This window comes from Propithecus coquereli, unplaced genomic scaffold (genome assembly GCF_000956105.1).
Source record: "Propithecus coquereli isolate 6110/MARCELLA unplaced genomic scaffold, Pcoq_1.0 Scaffold154, whole genome shotgun sequence".
NCBI classification, from domain to species: Eukaryota; Metazoa; Chordata; class Mammalia; order Primates; family Indriidae; genus Propithecus; species Propithecus coquereli.
In genome coordinates, this window is record NW_012139858.1 from 3,004,742 (window position 1) to 3,030,032 (window position 25,291).

The 25,291-nt window shown below is 44.0% G+C and overlaps 1 protein-coding gene across 1 annotated transcript in view; it reads right to left on the reverse strand.

Moving 5' to 3' along the window:
- The window catches only part of PDZD2 (PDZ domain containing 2), a 271,445-nt gene that overhangs the window by 239,295 nt on the left and 6,859 nt on the right, over positions 1–25,291 (reverse strand). The window contains exons 2-3 of the mRNA XM_012640510.1: positions 20,395–20,397; positions 15,388–16,223 (exon numbers count right to left, since the gene is read on the reverse strand). Coding sequence (XP_012495964.1) covers positions 15,388–15,863 — 476 coding nt within the window. The 5' untranslated portion in view covers positions 15,864–16,223; positions 20,395–20,397. The remainder of the gene's footprint in view (positions 1–15,387; positions 16,224–20,394; positions 20,398–25,291) is intronic.

Genomic DNA, 25,291 nt, shown 5'->3' on the forward strand with positions numbered 1-25,291 from the left:
CAAATTGGTAGAAGAGAGTTTTAGGTCTTTGGGAAAATGGCAACATCCTAAGATCTGAAGCAGTGAAAAGAATTATAAAAGAAAAAAACCCCTCAAACTCACAAACGGTTAAAACTTCTATACAGTAATAACTTTAAAACGATTAAGGAGAATTTTAACCATATAGGGCAAAAAGATCAAAATCTATAACAACTAAATGCATCTCCAATGCTGAAGATTAAGACCCCAACAGATAATGGACAAAGGACATGAATAGGTCATTTAGATGACAAGTAAAATGAAATAGAAAACAAAGCAAAAAACAAGGGGGAAATGGCCAAACTCCCGATCAAATAAGTACAAATTAAAAACTATAAAAGTAAGCCATATTTATATTAAGTAAAGATAAATTTAAATTATAATACCCAATCTGGAAATGCTCCTGGTACTATGGCACTCATACATTATGGGTAGGAGTGTCATTTGGTAAGAAAATTTGTGAAAAGCAATTTGGCAAGATATTATGTCCTTTGACATATTACCTTCATTCCAAGACATTTGTCCTAAGAGGATGGTGCAGTAGCAAAAGAAGTAATAATCACAAGCATTTTAAATGCAGTGTTAGGTATGATACTGAAAAACTGGCAGTGACAGAAAGAGCATGCTTACCTAAATTGTCACGGATGATTAGAACTATCAAGACTACTTAATAAGGAGGAACATGTTTCAATGTGTGAAGTGGAAAAGGATAATACAGAATTCTGCATGTGGTGTGATTCAATATCTTTAAAGTATTCTTACGGTGTTGGTGAAGCTGTGAGAAAAACAGTACCTTTGCATACTGTTATTGTCAATTGATATAAATTAGTGCAATCTCTTAAGGAAATCAATTTATAATAGAAGTAACAAATTTAAAATGTGATTCGAGGATCCCACTTCCAGGAATTTATCCTTCACATACACTTGGACATGTGCACAAAGACACATGAACATAAAATTTATTGCAGAATTGTTGAAAAAGCAAAAAGACTGTACAATGAAACCACCACCAATTGGCAAATGATTAAATAAATCACATTAGAAACCACCAGTGGAGTATTATATAGCTGTTAAAAAGAATGAGTGACAAAGTGACATGTTCCTCTGGTTTGAAACAATCTCTAAGGTAGGTTTTTAAGTTTAAAAAAAAAAGGTTAAGATTCAGAGCAGTATGAATAGTATGTCCCTATTGTGTAAAAGAGAAGCTAACACAGAGCACTGGTATGTGCTTAGAGAATTCTTGGCAAGAGACTCAAAAAAAATGGTAACAGAGTGAGGCCTTGGGTGCAGCTGGTGGTAGTGACAAGAGAATGGGGGTCTGAACTGAGGAAATTTCTCACTCACTGCCTTTCTGTTCTATTTGGATGTTTCACCATATGCATGCATTACTTTCCAATGAAAAGAATTAAGAAAGGTAGTCTGAAAACATGTATATATTAATATATCAGATGAACACAGATTAAATGGAAGTAGAAAAATTGTATCTGTTGAGTTAGTGTAATAGAGCTGTATGCACATGGTCACAGATTAGATCTTAACATAGAAAAATTAAATTAACGGAGAATTAGTGTAGTAGAAATGTAAGTTATTCTTTTCTTTCAAATGCTGTTTTAATGTTGTCATTGAAATAAATAAAAATTAGTGTAGGGGGAGGGACTGAGTACCTCAGGAATTAAGTATAATAATAGCTTCAGAAATATGTTGCTCTGAAATGAATAAATAGAGACTAATGAACCAGAGAGTGTTCACCAAATGGTCCAGGGAGCAAGCAGTTAGCAAGAGAAGTAAGAGGAGAGGAGCCACCGTGTCTGTGCCTGGTGGGGTGGCTGGCCAGGACACACTGACTCCTCTCCTTGGGAACTCTAGGGTCAGACCTACAGAACAAGAGAGAAGGAACTGGGGGTGAGGGAGTAGAAGAAAATCCAGTTTGCAGAGAATGAGGAAAACCAGTCTTCTGGAGGGGCCTGTTGAGGATGGGAGTAGGCACAGGGTTAATAAGAGACATTCTAGATCCTGTCAATCTCCAATGAGACATCTTCCTTAGGAGGAGAAGGCTAAAATCTATACTTGTGAGACAACTACTATAACTGCAGAACAGACCCAATCTGGTTTAACTTTGTTTTTGTGTAATACACTGGTGGACTGTTTTCAGTTGCCCTGGACCCCCAAGGTTGCAAGTCACGTAACTTGAGCATGCTCAGATAAACCGAGTGTGCAACCACCGGTGCAATCTAAATGCTTGGACCAAGGAATGGGACTGAATTAAGAAGCAGACACCACATGCCAGGATCTAGGATCCGATCAGATGAAGCTCTGGTGTCAGCTCATGGCAGGATCCAATCAGATCACACCTCCTGCCATCACCTCGCTGCAAGATCCAATCAGATCATGCCTCATTACCCTTTGACTATAAAAGCTGCCCCCAATCTCAGATTGGGGAGGCAGATTTGAGCCAGTCTCCTGTCTCCTTGCTTGGCAGCCTTGCAAACAACTTTTCTTTCTACAAAAACCCAATACTTCAGTGCCTGGCTTTCTGATGCACACAGACAAACAGACCCAGTTTAGTTCAGTAATATTACTTTCAAAATTTGATTTCTCATGTCCCTCAAAAAAAAAAAAAATTTGAGCATACACCTCCAATATATGTGTGTTCATTTAATGCATACATATACTGTTGTATGAATACATTCTATACATTACAATACATATGAAAAAGGTATTTAAAAATGATATGCTTAACCTAAGGTGCTTAATATTTTAAAATCTTTTTTACCTTTATTAAAAATATAATAATAATAATATAAAATGAATACTATTTTTAGGAGGAGCTATGGAGTTAAATATACTTCAAAATTTCAAAAACTTGGTTTAACAGTTTGGGATGTGATCATTCAGAAGTATGGTTTAAAGTTCATAATAAATGGATATTGGTTTTAACAGCTGCTAGAACTGAAGATACCTCACAAGGATACATAGATTTTAATGGAAGAAGTATGTTAGTGGCAGCATTTAACACATTGACTGCCACACTAGGAAAAAAAAATGTTTTCCTTGGGGCCAAGGTGTTTTATTAGGAAAATAGAATAAAAACGTTGAAAACAAAACAATTCTTTCTAAGTTAATGAAAAATTTGTTATTTTTTTATTGCTTACTGTGCATGAGTTACATGCAACTTGAAAAATAGTTCTCTTGGCTCCCGAGATAAAGAGATGTCCCAGTTACATATGCTTCATGAGGCCCCAGGTGCAAAACTAGCATGAGTTAAACACAACTTATATGGCAGTTAATGTGTTAATCAATCATAACGGTCATTTTCTAACCCTATTCGCCACTTGTGCAAAGGTTTTGGTTGAAATTGGGCATTAACTTTGCAGAGTTTTTCTTGCAAACTCATTGAAAGGTACTATGTTTTTAATAGTTTTTAACACATAAATGCTCTAAAATTCTTTATAAGATTTAAAAATATAAAATTTTGTTCTCAAGATTTTAATTATGCACATGAAAGATTTTGTTGGCAAACATCATTTTTGTAGGAAAAACAGAAAGAAAGAAAAGAAAAATCATGTAACAATGGGAACATTTACAAAAATCCATTTTGAAAATGCCCTTTGTAGAGCATTGCTTTTTTTTCAAAAAAGTAATTATTTTCTTATTTGTTGTTACAACATCATCTTTACCTTGGAGAGACAGGTTTTGTGTTCTTGTCTTTGCCAAAATAGCCTTCAGGAAGCACCCCACTGAGACCTACTGTACTTGTTTTCATTAATCAGATCTGCAAATTTGAAACTCTTGACTTTTTGTAGAAGAAAAAAATGCATAGTCATCTTGAAGTTTCATTATTCTATTAATAATCAAACTTGCCTAGAAATAAATATCAGACCTCTATATAGTAAACTATTTTCATCATCATTCTCTATCTTATTACACAAAATGGTAAAAATTCTACTAGTTTTAAGTCGTGATTTCATAAAATTAACAATACGGATGACATTCTTTAGCACTTTTGGTACTTCTGTCCTTAGCTTCTTTGCTGCATTAGTAACTTGTCTACGACCAATGGGGTGAATACATTTCATGTTCTGGTCTATTTTTGTAACCTTATCTTGAATTCTTTTTTTAAAAAAATATATTCATGCATTTTATTTTTAAAAAATTTTGGGGGCACATGTGATAATTTAATACATTCATATGATTTGTAAAAATCAAATCAGCGTAATTGGGATATCCTGAATTCTTTTTTATTTCAGTTAAAGCAGCTGTTACCTTATATAATTTTCCCATAAAGCACTATTTTAACTAATTAATGAAGTCATTAACTTTTGAAAAAAATATCTTTTGTGGCATCTTTGGTACCTTTAGTGACTTACAAATAAGTAGATCTATTTCATCATTGAAACAGAATCAAGCAAATGTCATTAACTGGAACATGTGAGAAACAGCAGTACTTTTGTCCAACTGCATAGCAAACTTCCCACACTGCATACTATTTCTTTAAAACTTCAGCAGTGTTTCTGTGCATCTTCCAACAGAATTTGCTGACAAAATCATGCACTTCATTTTTGTACCTATATTGTTGTTTATGCATTATTTTAACTATTTTACCACATTGGAAAATAGTTTTCCCGATGGTATATATTGCCTTAAGCAATTAAGTACAAAAAAAAAAATGCTCAAAACAGGCTCTTAAATAATCAGTTTACTAAAATTCTGGACTAGATCTAGTATTGCATAATTTTAAACATTGCTAAAACATTTAAAACTATTTGTATTCATATTGTGAATATTTAGGTCTTAAATGTCTTGCTAATTATGACAGCCACATATCAAGTATTATCTCAAGGCACAATCTGTGCTTAAGGTGAGGTTTTTCTTTAATGCTAGTGGTTGTAAATTTGTCTTCACGGTCTCTTGATAGCTTTGAATTTCATTTTTGTCTGACTTCTTGTCAATGTGAATAGATTGTCATTGTTTTACCTCATAATAAGCACATCTTAGTAGCAAGAGAAGTGTTAACCTAGCCATTTTCTTGTTTGCTTACACCTGCATTCATTGTGTTATTTTTAATCTTTTCCCCCAAAGAATTTCTTTAGTTTATCTGCACATTTGATAAAGGTTAATTTAGTTAAAATGTAAAAATTTAGTCCAAAAACCTACTTTACTGAATGAGCCTATATAAACTCCAGCTTCTTGACATGTCAAAAATGGATTAACTAGTGAAGGGGGCTTTGGTGGAATCTTCCCCTCTTCCCTCAGGACATGTCAGGTACCACACAGGAAACGGGACCCGCTGACATACAGACTGAGTGAGGACGACAGTGTCAACCCATATCTAAAATATCAGTCAAGCTCAAATTCTTTTCTTTTTCTTAAGATAAAATATCTTGGGATGCTAATAATTTTTCCCCTCACCCCATGGATCTTGGGCTTCCCACTTCGATGACCAACATTCTAGAGCATGAACCATTTTCAGGTGACTGCCATTTAAGTCCTCTCTGCCCATCGTGTGGTGTCAGAGGAGGGCATCACAGGAATGGATATCTGGACTAAATAAAACCCTCGAGTCAGGGCAAAACACTCAGACTTGCCATGCAATGTGACAGAGAGCCGTACTCAACAGAGCTTGAATTTTTAAGGACACCCACTTTCCTTTGCCCATCCCCCCATAATAGTTCAGGCCTCCTTCAGGGATCTTTGTGAAAACACATCTGTGATTTCCAAGGTCAAAAGTTTCTTAATAAATCCAAGCCCCATTAAAACTCACTAACCTTATAGTCCAGCCTGAGGGCTGAGTCAACCTGTGCTTCAGCTATGGAAATAGCCCAGCCCTCTGTCCCCATCCCCCTCCACAAAAGGAAATGGCTAAGTTCAAGTCCAAGAGTCATCGTACATGGTAGAATCATCCTTTCTTTGGTGAAGAAAGAGCCCTGAACAAGGGACCTGCGGGATGAGTCAGCTATCAGACTGCGGTCCCTGCGGCCCTTGCCTCCAAGTTTCTGTGACTCAAAGAGAAGAGAAACTGGACACTCACGCCTCTGTGTGTTGCTCCACACGGTTTAACACTGTTACGTCAAGGCATCCAAAAAGCCACTAGTAGCAGTCACAGCTCCACAGACATTTTAAATACAGTTAAACTCACATCCTCAAAATATTTGGAGGAAGATCACATTTCAAAGAAGAATCCCATGAAGAAACCTATATAACTGTTTAAAACCTATGTTTTATTTTACATTGTACAAAAGGGATATCTATTTGGGTCCTTAAAATATCAGGTTTTATTGTCCTCTAGGAGGCAGCCAACCAGAGTTGAACCCCAAAGGATGGGAACACACAGCTTTTCATTTCTGTGCTTGGCAAACACTGGTGGAACGAAAGTGAAGTTCATTAGGAACAGCTGAGCCAAGCAGTGTGCTTGGTCACCTGCCTCCGCTTCAGACGTAACTAAGAGAGGGAAGAGGGCTGAAACAGGTGCCAAAGCTTGGAATCAAAGCCTTCTGGGAACAAAAAAAAGCACGAGAGTCATTTGAAGTCATTTGGTGTTCAAAACTCAGGAATTAAAAATGCTTATACCTCATTTAATACCTGGACATCAAAAATAAAGTAGAAGTCAACATTCCTGACCGTGGCCCAGGGGTGCCCATAAGTAGAAGGGTATGAAGTCAGACCAATAACACTATAACCACACGACGATGCTTTTATCTTTTTGCCCTTTATGGTTTACGATTACCATGACAATTCCCAAAAATAATGCTGGAAGTTTAAATGCAATTGTCTTCAGCGGGATGTTTGGGTTTTCCATCTTCCATGGTTGCAGCCTGTCACCCCGCAGTGGCTGCGCTGACCCCATTCTCAATGGCTCTGACCCAGGTGCCAGAGAAGTGGGGCACTGGGATAAAACTAAGAGCATCTCTGGATCTAGCTCTGAAACCTCAACCCCCTTCAAATAATGGAAAGTCACTCTTTTATGGACTCTCTTCCCACATAAAAACAAATGGACCCTGAAAAGCTGCTCCGTAAGTGGCTTCAGGGAACACTCTGCAGACTGAGACTGAGGGTGTGCCAAAGTTGCCAGTTTACTAAAAGAGACCACCCCCATTGCCCACTGGCTGTCGTAGTGTTGGAAACTGTCCTGCTACTCACATTTTCTCTTAAAAGGTTTCTGATTCCAGAAGGCTTGAGTTAGAGAGACTGAGGAAGGATAACTCCCTCCCGCGTCCAGCACCAAGAGCTTAGCATGGGTGGGTTTCTCAGGTCAGCTGCTCACCTACTAGCAGGTACCCGAGGGCGAGGGCTGTTGTGATAGGAGGGGACGCTGTTGGGGTGGGGTGGGGGACCTCCTAGCGGACCACATGAGAATCCAGTCAGAGGAGGGCTGGCAGCTTTCCGCCTGGGGAGGGCTCAGATGTTGCCATTCTGGAGGGAGCTCCAGAGGCTGAAAACAGCCTAACGGCACAGCTGTGAAACACACACGGCCCACGCGTACGAAACTTGACTGAAGCTCCCGGCACTCTCTCTCGCTGTGCTTGATTTCAGCCACAAGATGGCAGGCGACAGCCCTGGGATCCTGCACAGCCTTGCCCGGTGGCATCTGAAGAGCTGACAGACCCGAGCTCCCTCTGTCCACGCGCCAATGGGCATCATTACGCTCTTAAAAGGGGCTATAAGCCAAACTCTCGTTGAGATGGAAGGTTCTAGATGTAATTACCATCCATTTACAGAACATGTAGAGAAACTTGATTTTCTATTTGTTTTTACTGTAAACAATGAACTGTAAAAAAAAAAAAAACTATCCTAATTTCATTAGTTACCACTTGTAGTGTTGAAAGAAAAGTTCTAGAATTTGAGTCAGAGGGTATGAATTCTACTTCTCGTTCTTCTTTAAGAGGATACTTGAGCCCAGGAAACCACCCCAGAGCCTCAGTTTCCTTTCTGGTACAACGAGAAAATAAAACTCGGATGAACCCTGGGATACCTGCCAGAAACCAATGAAACAGCACGTGGGGAAAGGGGCCGGAAAGACGAAGTGGGGCACGAATGAATGGTCCCGCAACGCTTCGTTTAAATTTCGTCCTTGGGGAATGGGCTGTTCCACATGGTGAGTTCTCCACGTAATTGAATTTTAAATGCTGAAACTTGTTTTCCTTTTAACCTTCTGTAATGGAAATCTTTCTAAAGTGTATTACACGCTTCTCTGGCTTCTTAAACAGCAAGCTGAGTATCATTTAACCTTTCCTTAATGTCTCTAGGTCATCGTCATCATGATGACGACCTCTTACTGTATATACAGCCCTGTATATAGGGTCAGGTGCCTTTGGGCATATCCAGGTGGGCAGGACCCTCATGCTAAATGGCCCCAGAGACTATATTACAAAGCTATAATTGGAAACTCTTCCTCTCCACCGTCTCCTACCTACATCGCTACCTGCAGTCATTTCTCCAAGTAACACCTTCTAGCAGCCTCTTGACACTCTGTTTAAAATCTGCTGCAATCCAGAGAAAACTCAACGTTGCCACGGGTAACCAGAGTCTAAGCTTGTAACATCCCTAAATTTAATTTTACACACAATTTCCAGGAAGAGGGTACCGTGCTGAAGGTTACTTCTGGCCGGGCTGATGTTCAGGGCCTCACAGTATGTAATGGTCCCGTACCAGTTGGCCAGCCGCCCTGACCCTTCTCCTGGGACCACGCAGCCTTCTCACACTCCAGGAGCTCAAAGGTGCGGGCTCTGGGACCCTGTTCCTGCATGCACTGGCATCCTTTCCAATTAGTAGGCACCCATGCCATACAACTTACTCGATATCTGAATATCACTCCAGTTGCTGGGCCAAAGATTATTCTTTGTCTTACCTGTTGAGCGAATGGCAGAGTTCGAGGCTCTTCTCTTTCCCTCAAACTAAAAGGCCTTTTCCCATTTGCATGCTGTGCTCTGGGTTCAGGTCGCCCGAAGCTGACTGGGTGGGGTGTTAATAGCTACCTCTGATTGAACATCCACCATGTGCCAGATGCCGTATTTAGTCCATCAAGTAAATCATCTTGTCTCATCCACTAAACAGCCCTGTTAAGGAACCAGCATCAACCTCCTGTGGCCCAGGGAATGTGCCACAGTCTCATGGCCAATGAGCAGGTCTGGATGCCAGAGCCGCCTCTCTCTGAGGCCCGTGTTCTTTGCACTACGCTCTGCTCACGTTTATTAATGTGTAAAAATGTCCGAAGTTCACATTCTGAAAAAATACGTTTCAAGTGAAACGTGGGCCCTTTTACTTTTCAGAAAAGGCTATTTGTTTCTGTTTTGGTGTGTGGGTTTTGTTTTAATTAATTCCATATTTTGTTACCAATTTGGAACAATCTGTCCTCAGGGAACAGATCTGGTTTACTTATAGAAAGCTAGGGAGGGACTGGAGTTACAAAGTATTCCTTGTAGGAACTAATCTAAAAAACCTTCCCATTTCTCCCTGCAGTAAACACAAGTAGATGGAATATTCCAGAAAAATCCCGTCATCTCCAGAGTGAATGTGATAGAGCTCACAAACAAAAACTTCCCTCCACGTGTTATCAGCTATGCTTGCAAGATGGAACACGTGACATCAAACATGACTAATACCTCCCCATCCCAGAAAGTTCTTCAGAAGTTCACACCAGGATGAAGCTGTTACCACGTGAAAGAATGAGTGACTCGGGGAGCTGAGAAGCAAACTGCAGACGTCAGGATTACCAGCCGGTGGGAAGGCAAGAATGGGGTCTGTAATTTGGGGGCAGTCACAGGTTCCAAACTGGATCTGGGATACAGAAGGCCTCTCAAATCCATAGCTATGAATTTTCTGTTCTTTCTCTGGAGATGAATATTCCAAATTGACCCTAATTTTTGAATTAAGCAAACCATGACCTCATCTTCCACATTTTGCACCTGCTCCTCCCACACTTAACACACATGTGATTCTCAGAGTGTCCTCTTCCAAAAACATCGACAGGGCTCTAAAGGTTCCAGACTTAACTTGTGTCAGGGAGGAAATCATCTGAAAAATTGACTTGCTGTAAAGTGACAGGTCAAAATATCACCTGTATTAGTTTTCTAGGGCCACCGTAAAAAAGTACCACAAACAGGGTGGCTTTAAGCAACAGAAATTTATAGTCTCACAGTTCTAGAGGCTAGAATCGAGGTGTCAGCAGGGCCGAGCTCCCTTGAGGTGCTAGGCAAGGATCTGTTTCAGGCCTCCCTTGTAGCTCTGGTAGTTCCTTGGCTTGTAGCAGCATAATTCCATGGCATTATCCGTCTGTGTGTGTGTGTGTGTGTGTGTCCAAATTTGCCCTTTTTATAAGGACATCAGTCATAACGGAGTAGGAGCCAACCCTACTGCAATATGACCTCATCTTAACTAATTACATCTGTAATGACCCCAAATAAGGTTATATTCTGACGTCCCAAGGATTAGGACTTCAACATACGGACTTCGGGGGTACATAATTCAACTCATAACATCACGTAAGCGAGTCTGAATTCAAAATCAAACTCAAGAGAAGGAGCAGAACAGACTGCACAAGAGAGTAGCTCACATTATTACTGTATGTGCTGGAATGGATGGTCTATCACAGTGGCAGATAAGTCCTGTTGCTTACAAAGAAGTGAGAATAGGCAGTCGTCAACTGAGGGAGCCATTTGCTTAGGGACAGCAAGGTACACTGGGGTCTCTGCAGAACCCTAATTCCTCCTTACCAATTTTTAGGACCAAACCGCCCCCCACAACACACACATAGGTAGGTGGAAAAATTTAGTGCTGAAGGAAGCTGTTAGTTACAAAGAGTGAAAAGGAACATCTTGAGAACATTCAGAACACTTTCAGCTCCCTACCACCTACATCTCAAAGTGCTTATAGTCCTAAAGCTCTGGCTAGATATAAGTTTGCCAAAGGGATTCTATATTAAAAGTTGGTTTCTCTTTCTAAGCTGAGGCAGGGCGCTTCTGTTTTCCTTGTCAGTTTGGATAGGTGGAAGCCTTACAGTTTGTTCTAGTCATTTTCTTTCCTGATATCTGTGGTTATACTGAGGAGGTATTTTGTGAAGCTGTAAATCATCCGTGCAATTAGGCACCAGACACGCCACAAGGACCAAAGTACAGCCCTGAGGCGGACGCTGAGGTCGTACAGTACGGTGGTTAGAAGCACAGAGTATGGAGCCAGGTAGACCCAGGTTCAACTCTGGTTCTGCCTCCGACGTAGGTGGCCTTGGGCAAGTTATGTATGGCCAGCGTTTCTCATGTACGTAGAGCTGTCCTGTATAGAGCTGTGGTAGGTATTCAATGAGATAGTGGCTGGCAGATGTCCACTGTGGCAGAAACTGCTCAATAAATGGTACTTCTCATCATTATTCAAGAGAACTAGGGAGTGAACCTTGAACACTCAAGCTAGTCTCTTCTGTCTTGTTAACTTCCTGTTTGCCATGAGGCAACAGGAGTGCAGGACAACAGGATTCCTTGACTCACTACCTGAATCCATGTCACGCTCTCTTTCGTGAAGACCAAGCAGTAGGTCCTGGCCTTCCCCTTCCCACACCACATCTCAGTGGCTTCAGGGCACAGCCTTCCTCACCTGGCCTTCACTACCCCGCGCACACATCACTGTAGAAGGGAACTTCAGAGTCAGTACTGTTTACTATTAATACTAAACAAGATTTTACTTCCTCAGCTGTCAAAAGCTTCCAGAAACCCAGTGTGTTCACCATATTTTCTTATTTTCTATATTCTTGATGCTCAGGCATTTGGACCCTTGATCCTGGACAGACTGTCCGTCCCCAGGGTAGCTAATTCCTGGAGACAGCAAACGACTGAGGGGTGTGTGGATCTTTGATATACAAACTAACCAATCTAGAATCACACCCAACCATTTCCTTTATCAAACTCTCACACACCAAGCTAATATTCCCCCTGCCTTAAATCCCTCATGGCCAGGTACTGGACAGCTTAAGGCCACCGCTACAGTCCAGAGCCTCCTGAAATTATTCCAACTTCCCAATTCTAGGCTTACTCGGCATGCCTACCCTGCCTCACCCACTCCTTCTCATGGAAACCTTGATAGAGGCTCAGGGCCATGCTCTCCCTTCCCCCACACCCCGCCTCCTCAACGCCCCAGTGGCCTCCCATGGTGTGCTGGGCCTCCTGTTTCCAGGGGCCTGTGAGTGTAAGCTTCTCTCTTCATGGCAGCCATCTCCGTGTCTGTGTCTCTTACCACATCTGACTAAAACAATTCTTGGTATGTTATGGAACAATTATGGATAACACAGGGATAACAACTATGGATCCCACAGGTCTATTCCCTGACCTTTTCTCCGCATTCCTATTTCCTGAACTCCCCTCAGTTTCGGCTATTTCAACCCAGATGCCAACAGGCCACAGCCATCCAGATAGCTCTTTCTGAGCACCCAGAAGGGGAGCAGTGCCCTGGAGTGGGCACCCAGCTGCAAGTTGGAAGAAGGGGGATTGAGCCTTGGCTCTGCCAGTCATCACTGTGGCTTTGCAGGAACTGTGGCATTGCAGGAACACAATGGAGAACGCAATGCAGAAGCCTCTGTGGGCTTCAGGAACAACTACACCCCTAATATTTTAGCATAGGCAGCTACAGCCAATCCCCCTCCCACCCCCAGGCCACCATCCCAGACATTTACCCAGGGTCTCAGAGAGAACCCAGAATTCCAGACTCAGTCCACTGTCCCCTCCATCATTCCTCAGAGCTTCCATGAAAGAGTCTAGTCCCATGTTCTACCTTCTGTCATGACCCTGGGCCCATCATCACCTTTCTATTCTTCCGTATCTTCTTTCTTTGCAAAACTGGGCATCATCCTAGCCTCCACCCAACAAGTAAATTAAAATACCAAGGAATACTACAACGGTAACTGGAAAGCCATCTCATCCCAGGAACTGATAAGTTTTCAAAGCCAGGGAAAGAAAACTTTGCCTCCTAAAGACTTAATAGCCTTAAGCAAGATAAGGGAAGAAGAGCTTCTTGAACAGAGAAGAGAAAATTTCTCCAGTATGGGAAGATTTTCTCTAAGGTCCTAAAGACTCCAGGAACCTCCAGGGTAAGAAATTTACAGTTTTCCCAAACATTGTCCACGTATAGTAGTAATTATGATATTAATGCTTATAGAGCACTGTTTACTAGACACAGTGCTAAGCCCTCTATATGTACTATTAACATTTCATCATTTACTCATTGTATCAATGATCTTATCATTCCCACTTTCCCGACAGGGAATCTGAGGCTAAGAGGTATAATTTTCCCAAGGTCAACCAGCTGGTGAGGAAAACCCGGGGAGGCAGCCCCAGTTTCTTCTCTGGAGTCGGAGCTCTTGACACTGTGCCCTCCTGCTGTATGTCCCTCCTGCTCTTCCTCTATTTCTCCACCCAAATCAGCTCCCTGCAAACCAGACAGCTGCAAATGGTATGGGTTCTCGGGAACTGCTTTGAGAGGACTGCCGCAAGCTCCATGGCAGTCCCCACTTCTAACCTGTGGCATCTTGAGCTTGGTGGTGGTCAGCCTTGCTCCTTTTCTGAGAACAATCTCTAATCTCTGCAATCATTTCTCTCCGATATCCCTCCTTGAAAATGAGCAGTCTCTCCCAGTAATGGCCAGTCAGGCACCCGGCCATTAGCTAAGAGCGTCTCTGCAGTTGAAGAGCAAACCCAAAGGAAATACTGGTGACAGTGTCTTGAGTAAGTATACACACCTGCTAGCCAGCCATCTTTTCCATGTACTGGATCGTTTATACTTAGACCACATCATATGTGCCTGATGACTTCTTACTGACCCTCCACGTCCAATCTCTACCCTTCTCCCCTCTGCACTTTGCCCCCCTGGACACTGACACATCAGTGGGCTCCCCATCCCCTGGCTTCTGGCTGGTTTCCACCGGCAGGAAGCTCTGGCAGGACATTAGAGGGATGCCGAAGATTAAGGTGAAGGTGTTTCTGCTCTGATACTCTCCCTGTAGGGTCTTTTCAGGTTAGCTGTCTCCCTCATCCAAAGGTCACCATGTTTCTCAAGGTGGCTTTCTCTCCATGACCCTCTCCTTCTAGGACCCAGGAGCCCTACTCACAGGGGCTCCTGAAAGCTTGATAAAACGTATGCATCTCATTCAGAATATCCTTAAATTCTCTTTCCCAGTCTCTTTCATCTATACCCATCATTAAAGCCTTGGGGTGCAGCAAAGGGTCATCTCAGCAGGTTTGGGGTATTCAGCCCATGTGCATCCCAAAGAAAGGACTGGCCCTTACCAGCTCCTGGGAGACAACATCTAAACCCTTGGAATATCCTGCCTTAAAACAGTGTCTTTGTATCCCTGGGAGTATTTGGCCAAGCCAGTGAGTTTATACTAACAGTGTGATTTAGGTGGGAGCCTTGCATCACGTGGCATTAGTCCTCCGGGGACGGAATACTAAATAACTAAGGTCAGCCACACAGGGACTCCACCATGCTCATGTGACCCACCCCCAATAAAAACCTTGGACACCAAGGCTCATGTGAGCTTCCCTGGTTGGCAACACCCATCATGTGCTGTCAAACACCATTACTAGGGGAAGTGAGCACTGTCTGCACAACTGCACTAGGAGGGACGATTGGAAGCTTGCACCTGGTCCTTCCAGGACTCCACTCGCTGCACCTTTTACCTTTGCTGATTTTAGTCTGTATCCTTTCACTGTAAGGAACTGAAACTATAAATATGACAGCTTTTCTGGGCTTGTGAGTACTTCTAGTGAATCACTGAAGCCGAGGGTGGTCTGGGGATCCCTGGAGTCTTATCCCCCAGTTCACCTGGGAAACAACAAAATAGTCCCATCTTAACTTACTACCATGGTTGGTGGCCATATGGCTAGAAAATAGAAAAATGCTCGAGAATAGTCCATAAACATTCAGATGAGACTGAAGTGGATCTTCCAGGATGGGGCTTCTGGACTGAGAGTCTGGGAGCCCCATGGCTGCTGTGACTAAAGTGATGTGGACAGACAGATGGAAACACATCCAAGACCTGAACTTTGGTGCTCCAGTTAGAGGTGAGATGCTGGATTAAATGGATAAGAGGGTCTAAACGTGCCATTTCTTATATTCTTGTTTCATGTACTGTTTCTTTTCTTTCTACTCTAAACTTTAGGGTAAAGGGAAATACCTGGACTCTGAGTCCTCTAAGAGAAAATGAAGCAAAAATGAAAAACTAAATACCACAAAGGTTCAACTTAGTATATTTTCCCTTCATAGGATAAACGCCATCAGCTTCTTACCAGCAGGACTCATAACCCTCTATAGCTGCAGATCCAGGATCAGACATTGGTGACCCACCAGGGCCCCATGTCCTGCCCCCATGCCAGCCATCATCCCCCCACTTACCTGGCCCCGCTCACATCAACTCCGACCATCAGCTGCCCGTTCAGGGAGAGGATCTCATCCCTCAGTCGGACCTTCCCGCTCTTCCCCGCCGGGCTGTTCTTCCTCAGCTCCGTCACCCAGATGCAGCCCACGTCCAGCACAGGGCCCTGGTGGGTTTTCCTCTTCTTGCCCCCTCTGCGCTTTTCGCCATAGTCCCCGAAAACAGGGATGTTCCCAAAACTAAGGCCCACAGTCTCTGTGTCCCCTAGCTCCTTGGTGAGGTACACAGTACAGATCTCCATTTCTGGGGGACTATGGTCAGGGGGGACTGTACTCTCGTCCACTGCAAAGTTCAGCTGGATGTACTCCTGCAGCTTCTGGATGGCCGCCTGGCAGAGCCGCTGCTCCGGCCCGTCCCCGCCCTCCTGCAGGCTGTTCTGCAGCCACTGGTAGAGGAGGGGCAGGTGCAGCACGGCATTGTCCTGGGTGATGGGCATGGTGCTCACTCCCAGACACCAACATCATGAGAGGTCTTGCTCCTGGGGGCTGGACCCCGCAGGGCCCCACATCCCTTGGGAACCCTGGCTGTCATCAGCTTTGCTTATGTTCATGTTCAGGCTGACAGATGAGCCTAGGGACACCTACTTGAGACTGGGCTATTTGCCTTGGCAAGAGGAGGACAGGACCCAATGGGAACAACAGGGGAACAATGGCTCTGGAGTATTCAACAAGGGAAGGAAGGAAGCGTCCAACAAGTCCTTGCTGGATTCATTTCACAGCAGGGCCCACACGAATGACATGGAAATGGGGGATTCCTCCAGCAGTGGCAGAATGTCCTCTCCTGGGCTCATTCACACCTGGGAGAGGAAGAGGAAAAAACAAAAAAGTCCAGTTGCAACAGTGAGCCTCCTGACTTAGAACACACGGGATTACAGAAGGACCATGTTTACTTTTCAGACAGCAAGTGCAAGCCCAGACCCTATGCCTCTCCACGTTCCCCAGTGTGGCTCCACCCAGTGCTCACACACACACACACACACACACACACACACACACTCTCCTTTCTCCCAGACAGAAAACTCTAGAACACTGCCCTTCTCCAGGAAGTTTCCCTGATCAGCAGAGAAATGAGATGACTTTGCCAGGACAACCCCCATCAATATGCCAGCACAGTCACCTTCACCCTGGAGGCTGTGAGACAAGCCCCCCTGGTAGGCTGTACAGAGTCTGGACACATTTAAAAGCTTACATTCCTCAGAAGTGAAAATCTATGTCCGTGTGCCTCAGTCAGCCCAGCTGCACACACAGGAGGGCTCTTCATTCCAGAAATATGTCCTGACAACGCTACCGAGGGGAAGAAAGAGGCAACCAGCACCAGAGACGTCCCAGCTCCGCTCTAGGGCAAAGCCATTCATCAGCTCCGCCCTGGTTCCATCTTTATCACATAGATTCTGAGCAAATCCTGTCCCTTGGCATCCTACAGCTTTTAGTCTCCTCTCTCCTTTTCCTCTGGTAAACTGTTGACACCTACCTATTTTTCGGCCAACCCCAAAGCCATCACCTCCAGAGAAACATTTCTCCAAACTTCTGAGTGAGCAGCCCTGGCCTTTCCTTCACTTGCTCTTTAGCACGTTGCTTGCAGTCACCAGCCAGCAAGGCCAGCGGAGGCAGGGGGTCTTCCTACTAGAGCTGGAGCCTCGCCCCCTCTGGATTCTGCACAGTTCCTGGCACATACTCGGTTCCCAGTGAAAGGTTAATTGAATTCCACGCCAACTCGTCTTCTCCCTCAAAGAAAATTTTCACCTCCATTCTCCGTAAACATAGAAAAATGATCCCTTTCACTCTCTTCTCCAAACTTCACTTTCTCCTAGAGAAAGTCAATATAAACTGTGCCATCTAAGGTGGAAAACATTCTCCAGCTTCTCAGGAAGTGACTTAACAAGGAATAATAATGCATGGGAGAGGTGTCAGAAGCTATGTCAGTAATAAATGACCTTATTAAAAGAAATTTCCAATATAGTGTACTTTGAGTTTCCAAAGAACTTGAGTGCCAGCTATTAATTGGTTCCAAATAAATCAAAAGCTTAGCAAATAGCATCTACATAATCACATGGCTATTAAAAAGAAATGCAAGATCAAAAAAAAAAGATAATCCTTATATGTACAAAGACTGAATGTCTCCTTTGGCCAAATTAAGTAATACCTCTCACTGAAAAATAACTTCATATGCATACATATTAAAATCTTATGAAAAAATCAAAACATTTTCCGTCAAGCCTAACAACCTTTATGAGTCTCCTTTTCCACATCTATGAAATGAGAAAGTTAAGCTTTCTTATTAAATGATCTCTCAGGTCTCTCCTACTCAACACAGAGGTCTTCAAATACAGTGATAGCGTCTTATTTATCAATATATTCACTACCCCAGCACAGCATCTATCACATTGCAGACCTTCAAAAATTTACAAAACCTGGGCCAGGCATGGTGGCTCACACCTATAATCCCAGCAATATTGGAGGCTGAAGTGGAAGGATTGCTTGAGGCCAGGAGTTTGAGACCAGCCTGAGCAATAAAGCAAGACCTTGTCTCTTAAAAAAAAGAAAGAAAGAAAAGAACAATCAGTCGGGCATGGTGGCTCACACTTGTAGTCCCAGCTACTCTGGAAACTGAGGCAGGCACATTGCTCGAGCCCAGGAGTTCAAGGCTGCAATGAGCTACGATCACACCACTGCACTCCAGCCTGGGCAACAGAGCAAGATCCCGGCTCTTCAAAAAAAAAAAAATTTACAAAATTTTTTAAAAGATCCTTTAAATAAAAATCGTAATGGCCTGTGATTCAAGGTGTTAGTCACTGTTCAGAGGATTCCATACATATAAAAACAGTGTAAGTATCTTGGGCAAGATGGTATAATAGTATGAAATTTTTTCTTGGTGTCAATTTGTATTCAATCATTCATTCTTTAAGCAAGTATTTATCAAACATCTATTAAGAAAGAACCAGGCCTTTCATTTGGCACTGAGAATATACTATCAATAGGCAAATTCCTTGCCCTGAAGGAATTCATATTCTAGTGGAGAGACGCATAAGTAAATGGAAATTAGCGTGTAATAAGTCTATGACAACCCTCTTAACAGAACTGACAGAAGTTCCTGGCAGCAACGTTCACATAATATAAGCCCCCCAGCCCCGCCAAGTGGTCCAGAGCCGGGCAACTCTCCCAAGCTGGGACAATCAGAATTCTTCCTTGAGTACTGAGTACTATGACTCAGAGAGAAAGAGACCTAGTCTACAGTATGTGGCAGGAACTACAACTTTTGAACTGGGGGCTCTGGATGGCGATATTCTACCACTTGTGTATACTGAATAGCGACATCATTCTGCCAAGAAATAAAATAAAGTTAATCAGTAGAGGGCAGAGGTTCAGGACTGGTGATAGGGGTCCTCTGGCTTCCTCACAGCGTTCCCGGTCTTAGTTTTGGCGCCCTCGACGGCATTGCCCTCTCCCTCAATCTGAAAGACTTTAACCATGCTTATGGTAAATTACACAGTAAAATTTTAAATACTTCAACAAAAAGAGAAAAAGTAAAGAAAAAAACTAAACAAAACTTTAAATGTCAATGGATTTTAACTTGAGTTGTTTTCTACTATTTGCAACTCAAAAGCTGTTCACTAACACATTGGAGGTGAACAAAGCTAATTGGCTGTACTTGTGCCAGTTGTCCATCTGTAGTCCAATCCATGTTGGCCAAGGGGGTGGGGTCACAAGATAGCAACATGGAGGCAGGGAGAACACCATCAGACCGGAAACGTGGGGTAGGAAAGCCAGGAGGCCAGGAGGAAAAGTTTTCAGAAGAGGAAAAGCTGTTGCAAGACACTTAGTCTTATTCTTAGGTGTTCATGGGCTACAAAACCTTCCAATTCCGTACCTATAATTGAGAACCTTTCAGTAATCCTTCCAGTTCCTTATTCTCGAAATGAAAATCAACTCATTTTCCTGAGATTTTCTATAAACAGGGGAAGTGGAGGCATTTCCATCCACTTGCAATGATTTGAGATGACTCAGGGCATAGCAAACAATAGACGATTTTGTAATACTATGAAAACTGTGGTTCTTCCACAATATCCAATGAAACATTCCAGTGAGCAAAATGTTGACCCAGAGAAGACAGAGAAGAGAAATCTGCAGTTAAAAATACTGACAACCCTCAATGGCTGGTCTGTGCAGAGGTCTAAAAACTTCCCATCCTGAAGATCAATCCATTTTAACAGTGAAAAGAATTTGTGGACAAGGAGGTTTACCGTAACAACCCACTCCACTGTTGTCTATCACATATAATTCTCCAATTAGTTTCCCATCTCAAGCAAATAGCCATGATAATTTAAATTAATTTTGAGTAGCTAGAAGCTGACAGCCTTAGCATTCAAAATAAAATGCTTCTGTTCCTGAGATAATGGATTGATACAGTGTTAGAATCTACCAACTTTCTTAGATCCCCTTTGCAGCTAAGTCATTTATTCTCAGTAGAGGCAATGTTACTCACAAGAGAGTGAAAACTAGTTCAGGGGGAGCCAAAAAAAAGTCAGATATTATAATGGTTAGAAGACATCTCCCCCCTGCCACCTGCCAAAGCTCAATCCTCCCAACAAAATCTTATTCCTTAGTATGTCATTCCTCATGTTAGAAGTTAAATTTAATTTTTCTCCAGGTGGAGGTAGGAGGATAATAATCAAAAAAGGTTGAGAAACACTTAACTAAGTGAAACTAATCATCTGCCACAAGCCCAGGGTCACCCAAAATTCAGAGACTAAATCCTTAACCTGGCAGAGGGTATGAAAGGGTCCTCTGGTTCTCTAGACCGTGCCCAGACAGTCATGTACTAGCTCTCCCTTCCAACTGTCCTGGAGTCTAGACATCCTCCTACTCTGACCTCTGCTAAGTTCAGGTGAGTGCACTCAGGTGAGTGCAAGAAAACAGCTGAGGACCAGAAAACCAAAATGAGTATTAAAAATTGTTTCTGTTCCCCACCTACTTCTAAAATATATTTGCTGTAGCTTCAAATACTAAAACAAGTTTGTGAGTCTGCGGTTGAAGATTGTTTACTCAGAATGTTAGGATCTGGCCAGTTCTGGATTAATAATATTTCTGGAGTTTAGATATCTCCATTCTATAAGAGCATAATGACCGGGGAAAGAGGGCATTTATGAGGTAATGTACATTTGTACGATGGCAGCTCAATACTCTGAAACAATGCCATCTACTGAACAGGTAATTGACTGACAACAGTCACAGCGTCTGTGTGAGCAGCGAGACAGCCGTGAGGTCACTGCGATTGCCCGTTACACCGTCACCATCCTGTCCACGTGGTGTGGATCGGGCAGCCGTGATACCACCAACCCCCGATCCACAACCCTGCAGATCACACTGTGAATATACAGTGTGTATTATAAGAAGTTCTTCAGTTACACTGGACTAATTTTTTTAAAAAGGATAATTATTTTACAAATCCTTTCGTAACAATTGTGCTGTTTAGATGCTTCTGGTATTTAGGCTTTGCGGCACATGATCTATTTCCTGTATTTAAATTCTTAGCATGTAACTGCACAGGATCTGACCTCATCATTAATTAACAATGACTCAAATATTTATAGTAGCCAGAGTAATACACTCTGCCATTAGCTAGCTGGCAAAGTCATTTGGGCCTCAGTTTCCTTATCTGCCAAATGAGGTGGTTTGACTAAGTTTCTTTCCAGCTACGGCCTTCTGAGTTTTGGAGCTGAGTTAGCAAGTCAGGGATGGAGTCACTAGCCTCATTAAGAAGCATATACACAACACATGGAACTTTTAAACTGCAGAGGAGATGGCCAAATTGCTTTATCAGACTTTGAGTATCTGCCAAGACAAAGGGAAGAGGGGGCCCCAGGGATGGTTTTACATTCATGTGCTTACAACCCGAGCCCAGCTCTTCCAGAAGACAAGAAATATATCCTACTACATAAAAGGTCTTTGGAGCAGCAGAAAGAAGGTTTCAAGAAGTGGGGAGGGACTTGCCTGGGGGGTGGGGTACAATAGGAAATCCGGTGTTTCCACCGAGGCCCCAGGCCTCTCCAGTTTGGCAAGGGCCTAAATTGTGCAGAGACCAGCCCCCCGCTCCCCTGCCCGGGCTGCTCGCTTGCTTGCAGGAGTTAGGGCTGGAGGGCCTGGAGCAGAGAATCCTCGGAGGAAATGAAAGATCACTCAGGGCTGCAAAGGTTCAACCCTGTGCCTCTCTGAGAAGCTCCCCTCTTCCCAGGCCTTGCTGTGGGAAAGGCCTCAGATACTGCGAAACCAAGTAAGTCAAAGTCCATGCAAGTGAGAGGAAATGGAATCCTCATTTGACCTCTTCCAGTCAGGAACTCAGAACTGAGGAGAAGGAAGGACTGTGAAGGAGCGGGATATGCTGGCCCCAGTGCCCTCGACGGCCCTATGGCTACTCCTGCGCCATCTTGGCCTCCAATAGGGGTGGCAGAGAAAGAAGCAGAGAGAGTATAAGATGACTAGAGATGCATGAATGGAGAGGAACTAGGCCGAAAATCATCCAACCTTGGGGAGAGGTCTGGGAAATGAGGAGGTTGGACCCACTGTTGCACAAGCTCCTGCTGTTGCAGGGACATGAGCACAGTTAAAAGACAGGCCAGGGAGGCTGCTGGTGGGTAGGCCAGGGGGATGTCATGGGGTGTCTGTGATCTCGATGAACTTCCCACCATCCATGTGCTCAGGCTCCCAGGCTTAGAAACATGAATTCGGTCAGCGCACTGAAAGGGTACCTACCGCTCACGTGCAGATATCCAGTTACCAGAGGACAATTATTAAGTGGGCAGGATGTTTGCATCGACCTAATCGGTGCATACTTTCCCTGAGGGCAGGACACAGAGGAAGACAGACTTCGGAAGGTCCAGGTAAGCACGGGAAGGGCCCCCAGCTCAGGGAGCTTCAGGCACACTCACCCTCACACTGTGGTTGAGACTTTGCACAGGAAACTGCCAACTTAGCTGGGTCTCCCCTTTACTGGACAGCACTAGAAGAGGCACCACTAACTTCTGGCTCCTAGAGGTTTTCTGCCCTGTTCTCTGAACTGACCACCCCCTTCTATTCACACCTTCTTCCTCCTAACTGCACGCCACGATGTCAGTAAGTACCAATTTCTAGTCTCCGAATTACAGACACGTCCATCTTAGTCCATCCTCCGCAGATCGCTGCGATTCACATGCTTTCAACGACAACGTCTTACCTTGGGCGTCCCTGCGGCCAGTCATTCAACCCTGTACGTTCTATTTACTAGTTTAGTTCTCAAAATAGAAACATGACTTCTTTATGTCTCAGTTCAGGGATGTGGGGAGGGGATCTCACTGTCGCACCCAGGTACCAAGGACACATTCCAGATTTAGCGCAGCTACGGGAGCCCACAGAGCGGCCACCACCAAGGGCACTGTCCAGCGGCAGTTCCGCCCTGCCCGGAAGGGTGCGTGTGAGGGCTTGCGGGAGGCGAGGCGAGGAGGGACAGGCCTAGAGTCACAGAGCAAAGCTGGGAGTCATCGATGTTCTCCTTTCTACTCCTGACACGGAGCCCTGCCGAGGAGCCTTACGCTCTGAAATTCCAGACAGCGCTTGCATTTCCCCGAGCCCTGCGGCCCTGTGGCAGCGCTCCCACTCCGCAGATGGGCGAACAGATTGAGAGGACACCGGTGACTCGGTTGACAGTCAGAGCACCGTGTGTCCATGACGTCACTTGGCAAAAACTTACTGCAGATTGGATGCCAGGTTCTCATCCATTAGGTGAAGCTTCTCTCCAGGAAAATAGGAAATTAAGGAAGAAAGGAAGAAAGGAAAAAAGGAAGAAAAGGAAGAAAGAAAAAAAAAACCTTCGTAATTGTCTGTATTAGAGAAAATGTAGGCACTGGGGCACATCTATACAGGGGAAATGTAGACAGTTGGGTACATCCTGGGTTTAAAGTTTTAGGACAGAAGTCTGGGCTTTCTGTGGCTGAGCCCTGCAGAGAGAGGTGCTGTGGGAAATAGATGCTCTCAGGAATGCCGCTGATCTGGGGAATTACCAAGATTAGCGAAATGGCCATTACCTGCCGCCCACCAAGTTCCGCTGAAGCATTTCCCACATGCTTTAGGCACCCTGGTTGGACGACTCCAAATTCAGCATCGTTCTCCTCGTGACGCTGAGCACGTAGACTGTGCCAAGTCAGACTAAAGGAATCCTGCGAAAATAACTGAAGACTTGTTCTCAACTTGAAATCTCAAGACTTTCTGCCCGAGGAGGTGATTAAAAAGTTGGCCTCCCTCCCCGACGTGGACGCTCTAGCCTCCTGCCTGGCAAGCCCAGGTGCTCTCTCCTGCTCAGTCCTGTCCTCACCCTTCCTTCCCCCGTTCCCCAAGACTCTCTCCGTTACACCTTCCCCCCACGTCCTTTCCCACGAGGCTCAACACCAGAAAAGAAGTGAAAAGCAAGACACCTGTGCTTCTGGTGTTCCCAAGTTCCACAAGCTAAACACCGGTTAAGCCAGTGAGGATTCATTCCTCAAGGAGGAATTATTCATCCATCCAACAAATACTTATTGAGAGCAACATCCTCGCCCTCAGGAACTTAAACTCTAAAGTGGTCTTTCCAAGCTGGGCTGAGCCTCAGAATCACCTGGGCTTATTAAGGACAGGACAGATCCGATCCTTAGAGATCTGATTCACAAGAACTAGGGGTCGCGGTGGCGAGCAGATATCTGTCCTTTTAACGAGGTTTCAGGTAACTGATGTAACAGGGCCCTGCAAACTGTTGGTCAGAAGAACAAGAGGTGCCAACTACTCCATGACTAAGATTGGGACCATGGGAAGAAAGTCAACTCTAACATCCTTATGTCTCAGGAGACCCCCTCATTTCCCACCCTTGTAGGGTTGTTAGATTTAGCAAATAAGAATATATAGTTCCCAGTTAAATGTGAATAAATGAGGAGTAATGTTTTAATATAAATATGTCCCAAATAATGCAGTATATCTTACTATATGTATGTCCCACACAATAGTTGGGACATACTTATACTAAAATATTATTCCTTATTTATCTGAAATTCACATTTAACTGGGTGTCCATCTGGTATTTTATGTGGCAACCCGACACCCACCCCATTCCAAGATGAAGCTCTCAGAGCCTCTCCGACCTTTGTGACAACGTAATGCCAGAGCACCTCTGCCCTGCCTCAACAGGCCTTTCGCTTCCTCCTCAATGCAAATGTCACCCACGGGCCAGGGCCACCCACACCAGGCAGGCAGAGAGGGAATGAGCCAGTCCTGGGATCACAGCTCAATACCCAACATAGAGGCACTTCTCTTCCTGGCTCTGTGTCATCTCAGGCGCCCAAATCTGCCACTCTCAGCCCAGCTGCCACCCCTGAATTTGCCCAACCCCTGGAAATACTAGACCCCTCTGGCCAACTGACCTCTTAGAATAGCCCTCGACACAAGAAGATGTCTGTTGCACATAATACAACTGTGTTATAAGGATGACGCAATATCAGGAATAGAAAATGTCTGAAGCAATTTACGCAAAGCGAACTACCAGGATTTTCAAACTATGATCCCAAGGCCACAGCCTTCCACAGATTTTTCAACCACGCCTGTTCTGATTTTATTAGTTACATTTGCTTATTCTTTAGGGTAAGATTTTATTTGAATGAATTTAAGCAGCTAAGCTGTTTGAAAATCACCGGAGTATACAGTTGGCCCCCAGCTCTATGAAATGCTTACTTTGGGTCATGGAGAACACTGTGCACTGTCTACCCGGCACCCATTCCCCCCTTCGCACCCCCTATCAGAATCCTGATTTTTGTTCAGGGATCAGCCATCCTCCCCCACACGGTGGGCGCCTGGGTTTACAGATGGGCCG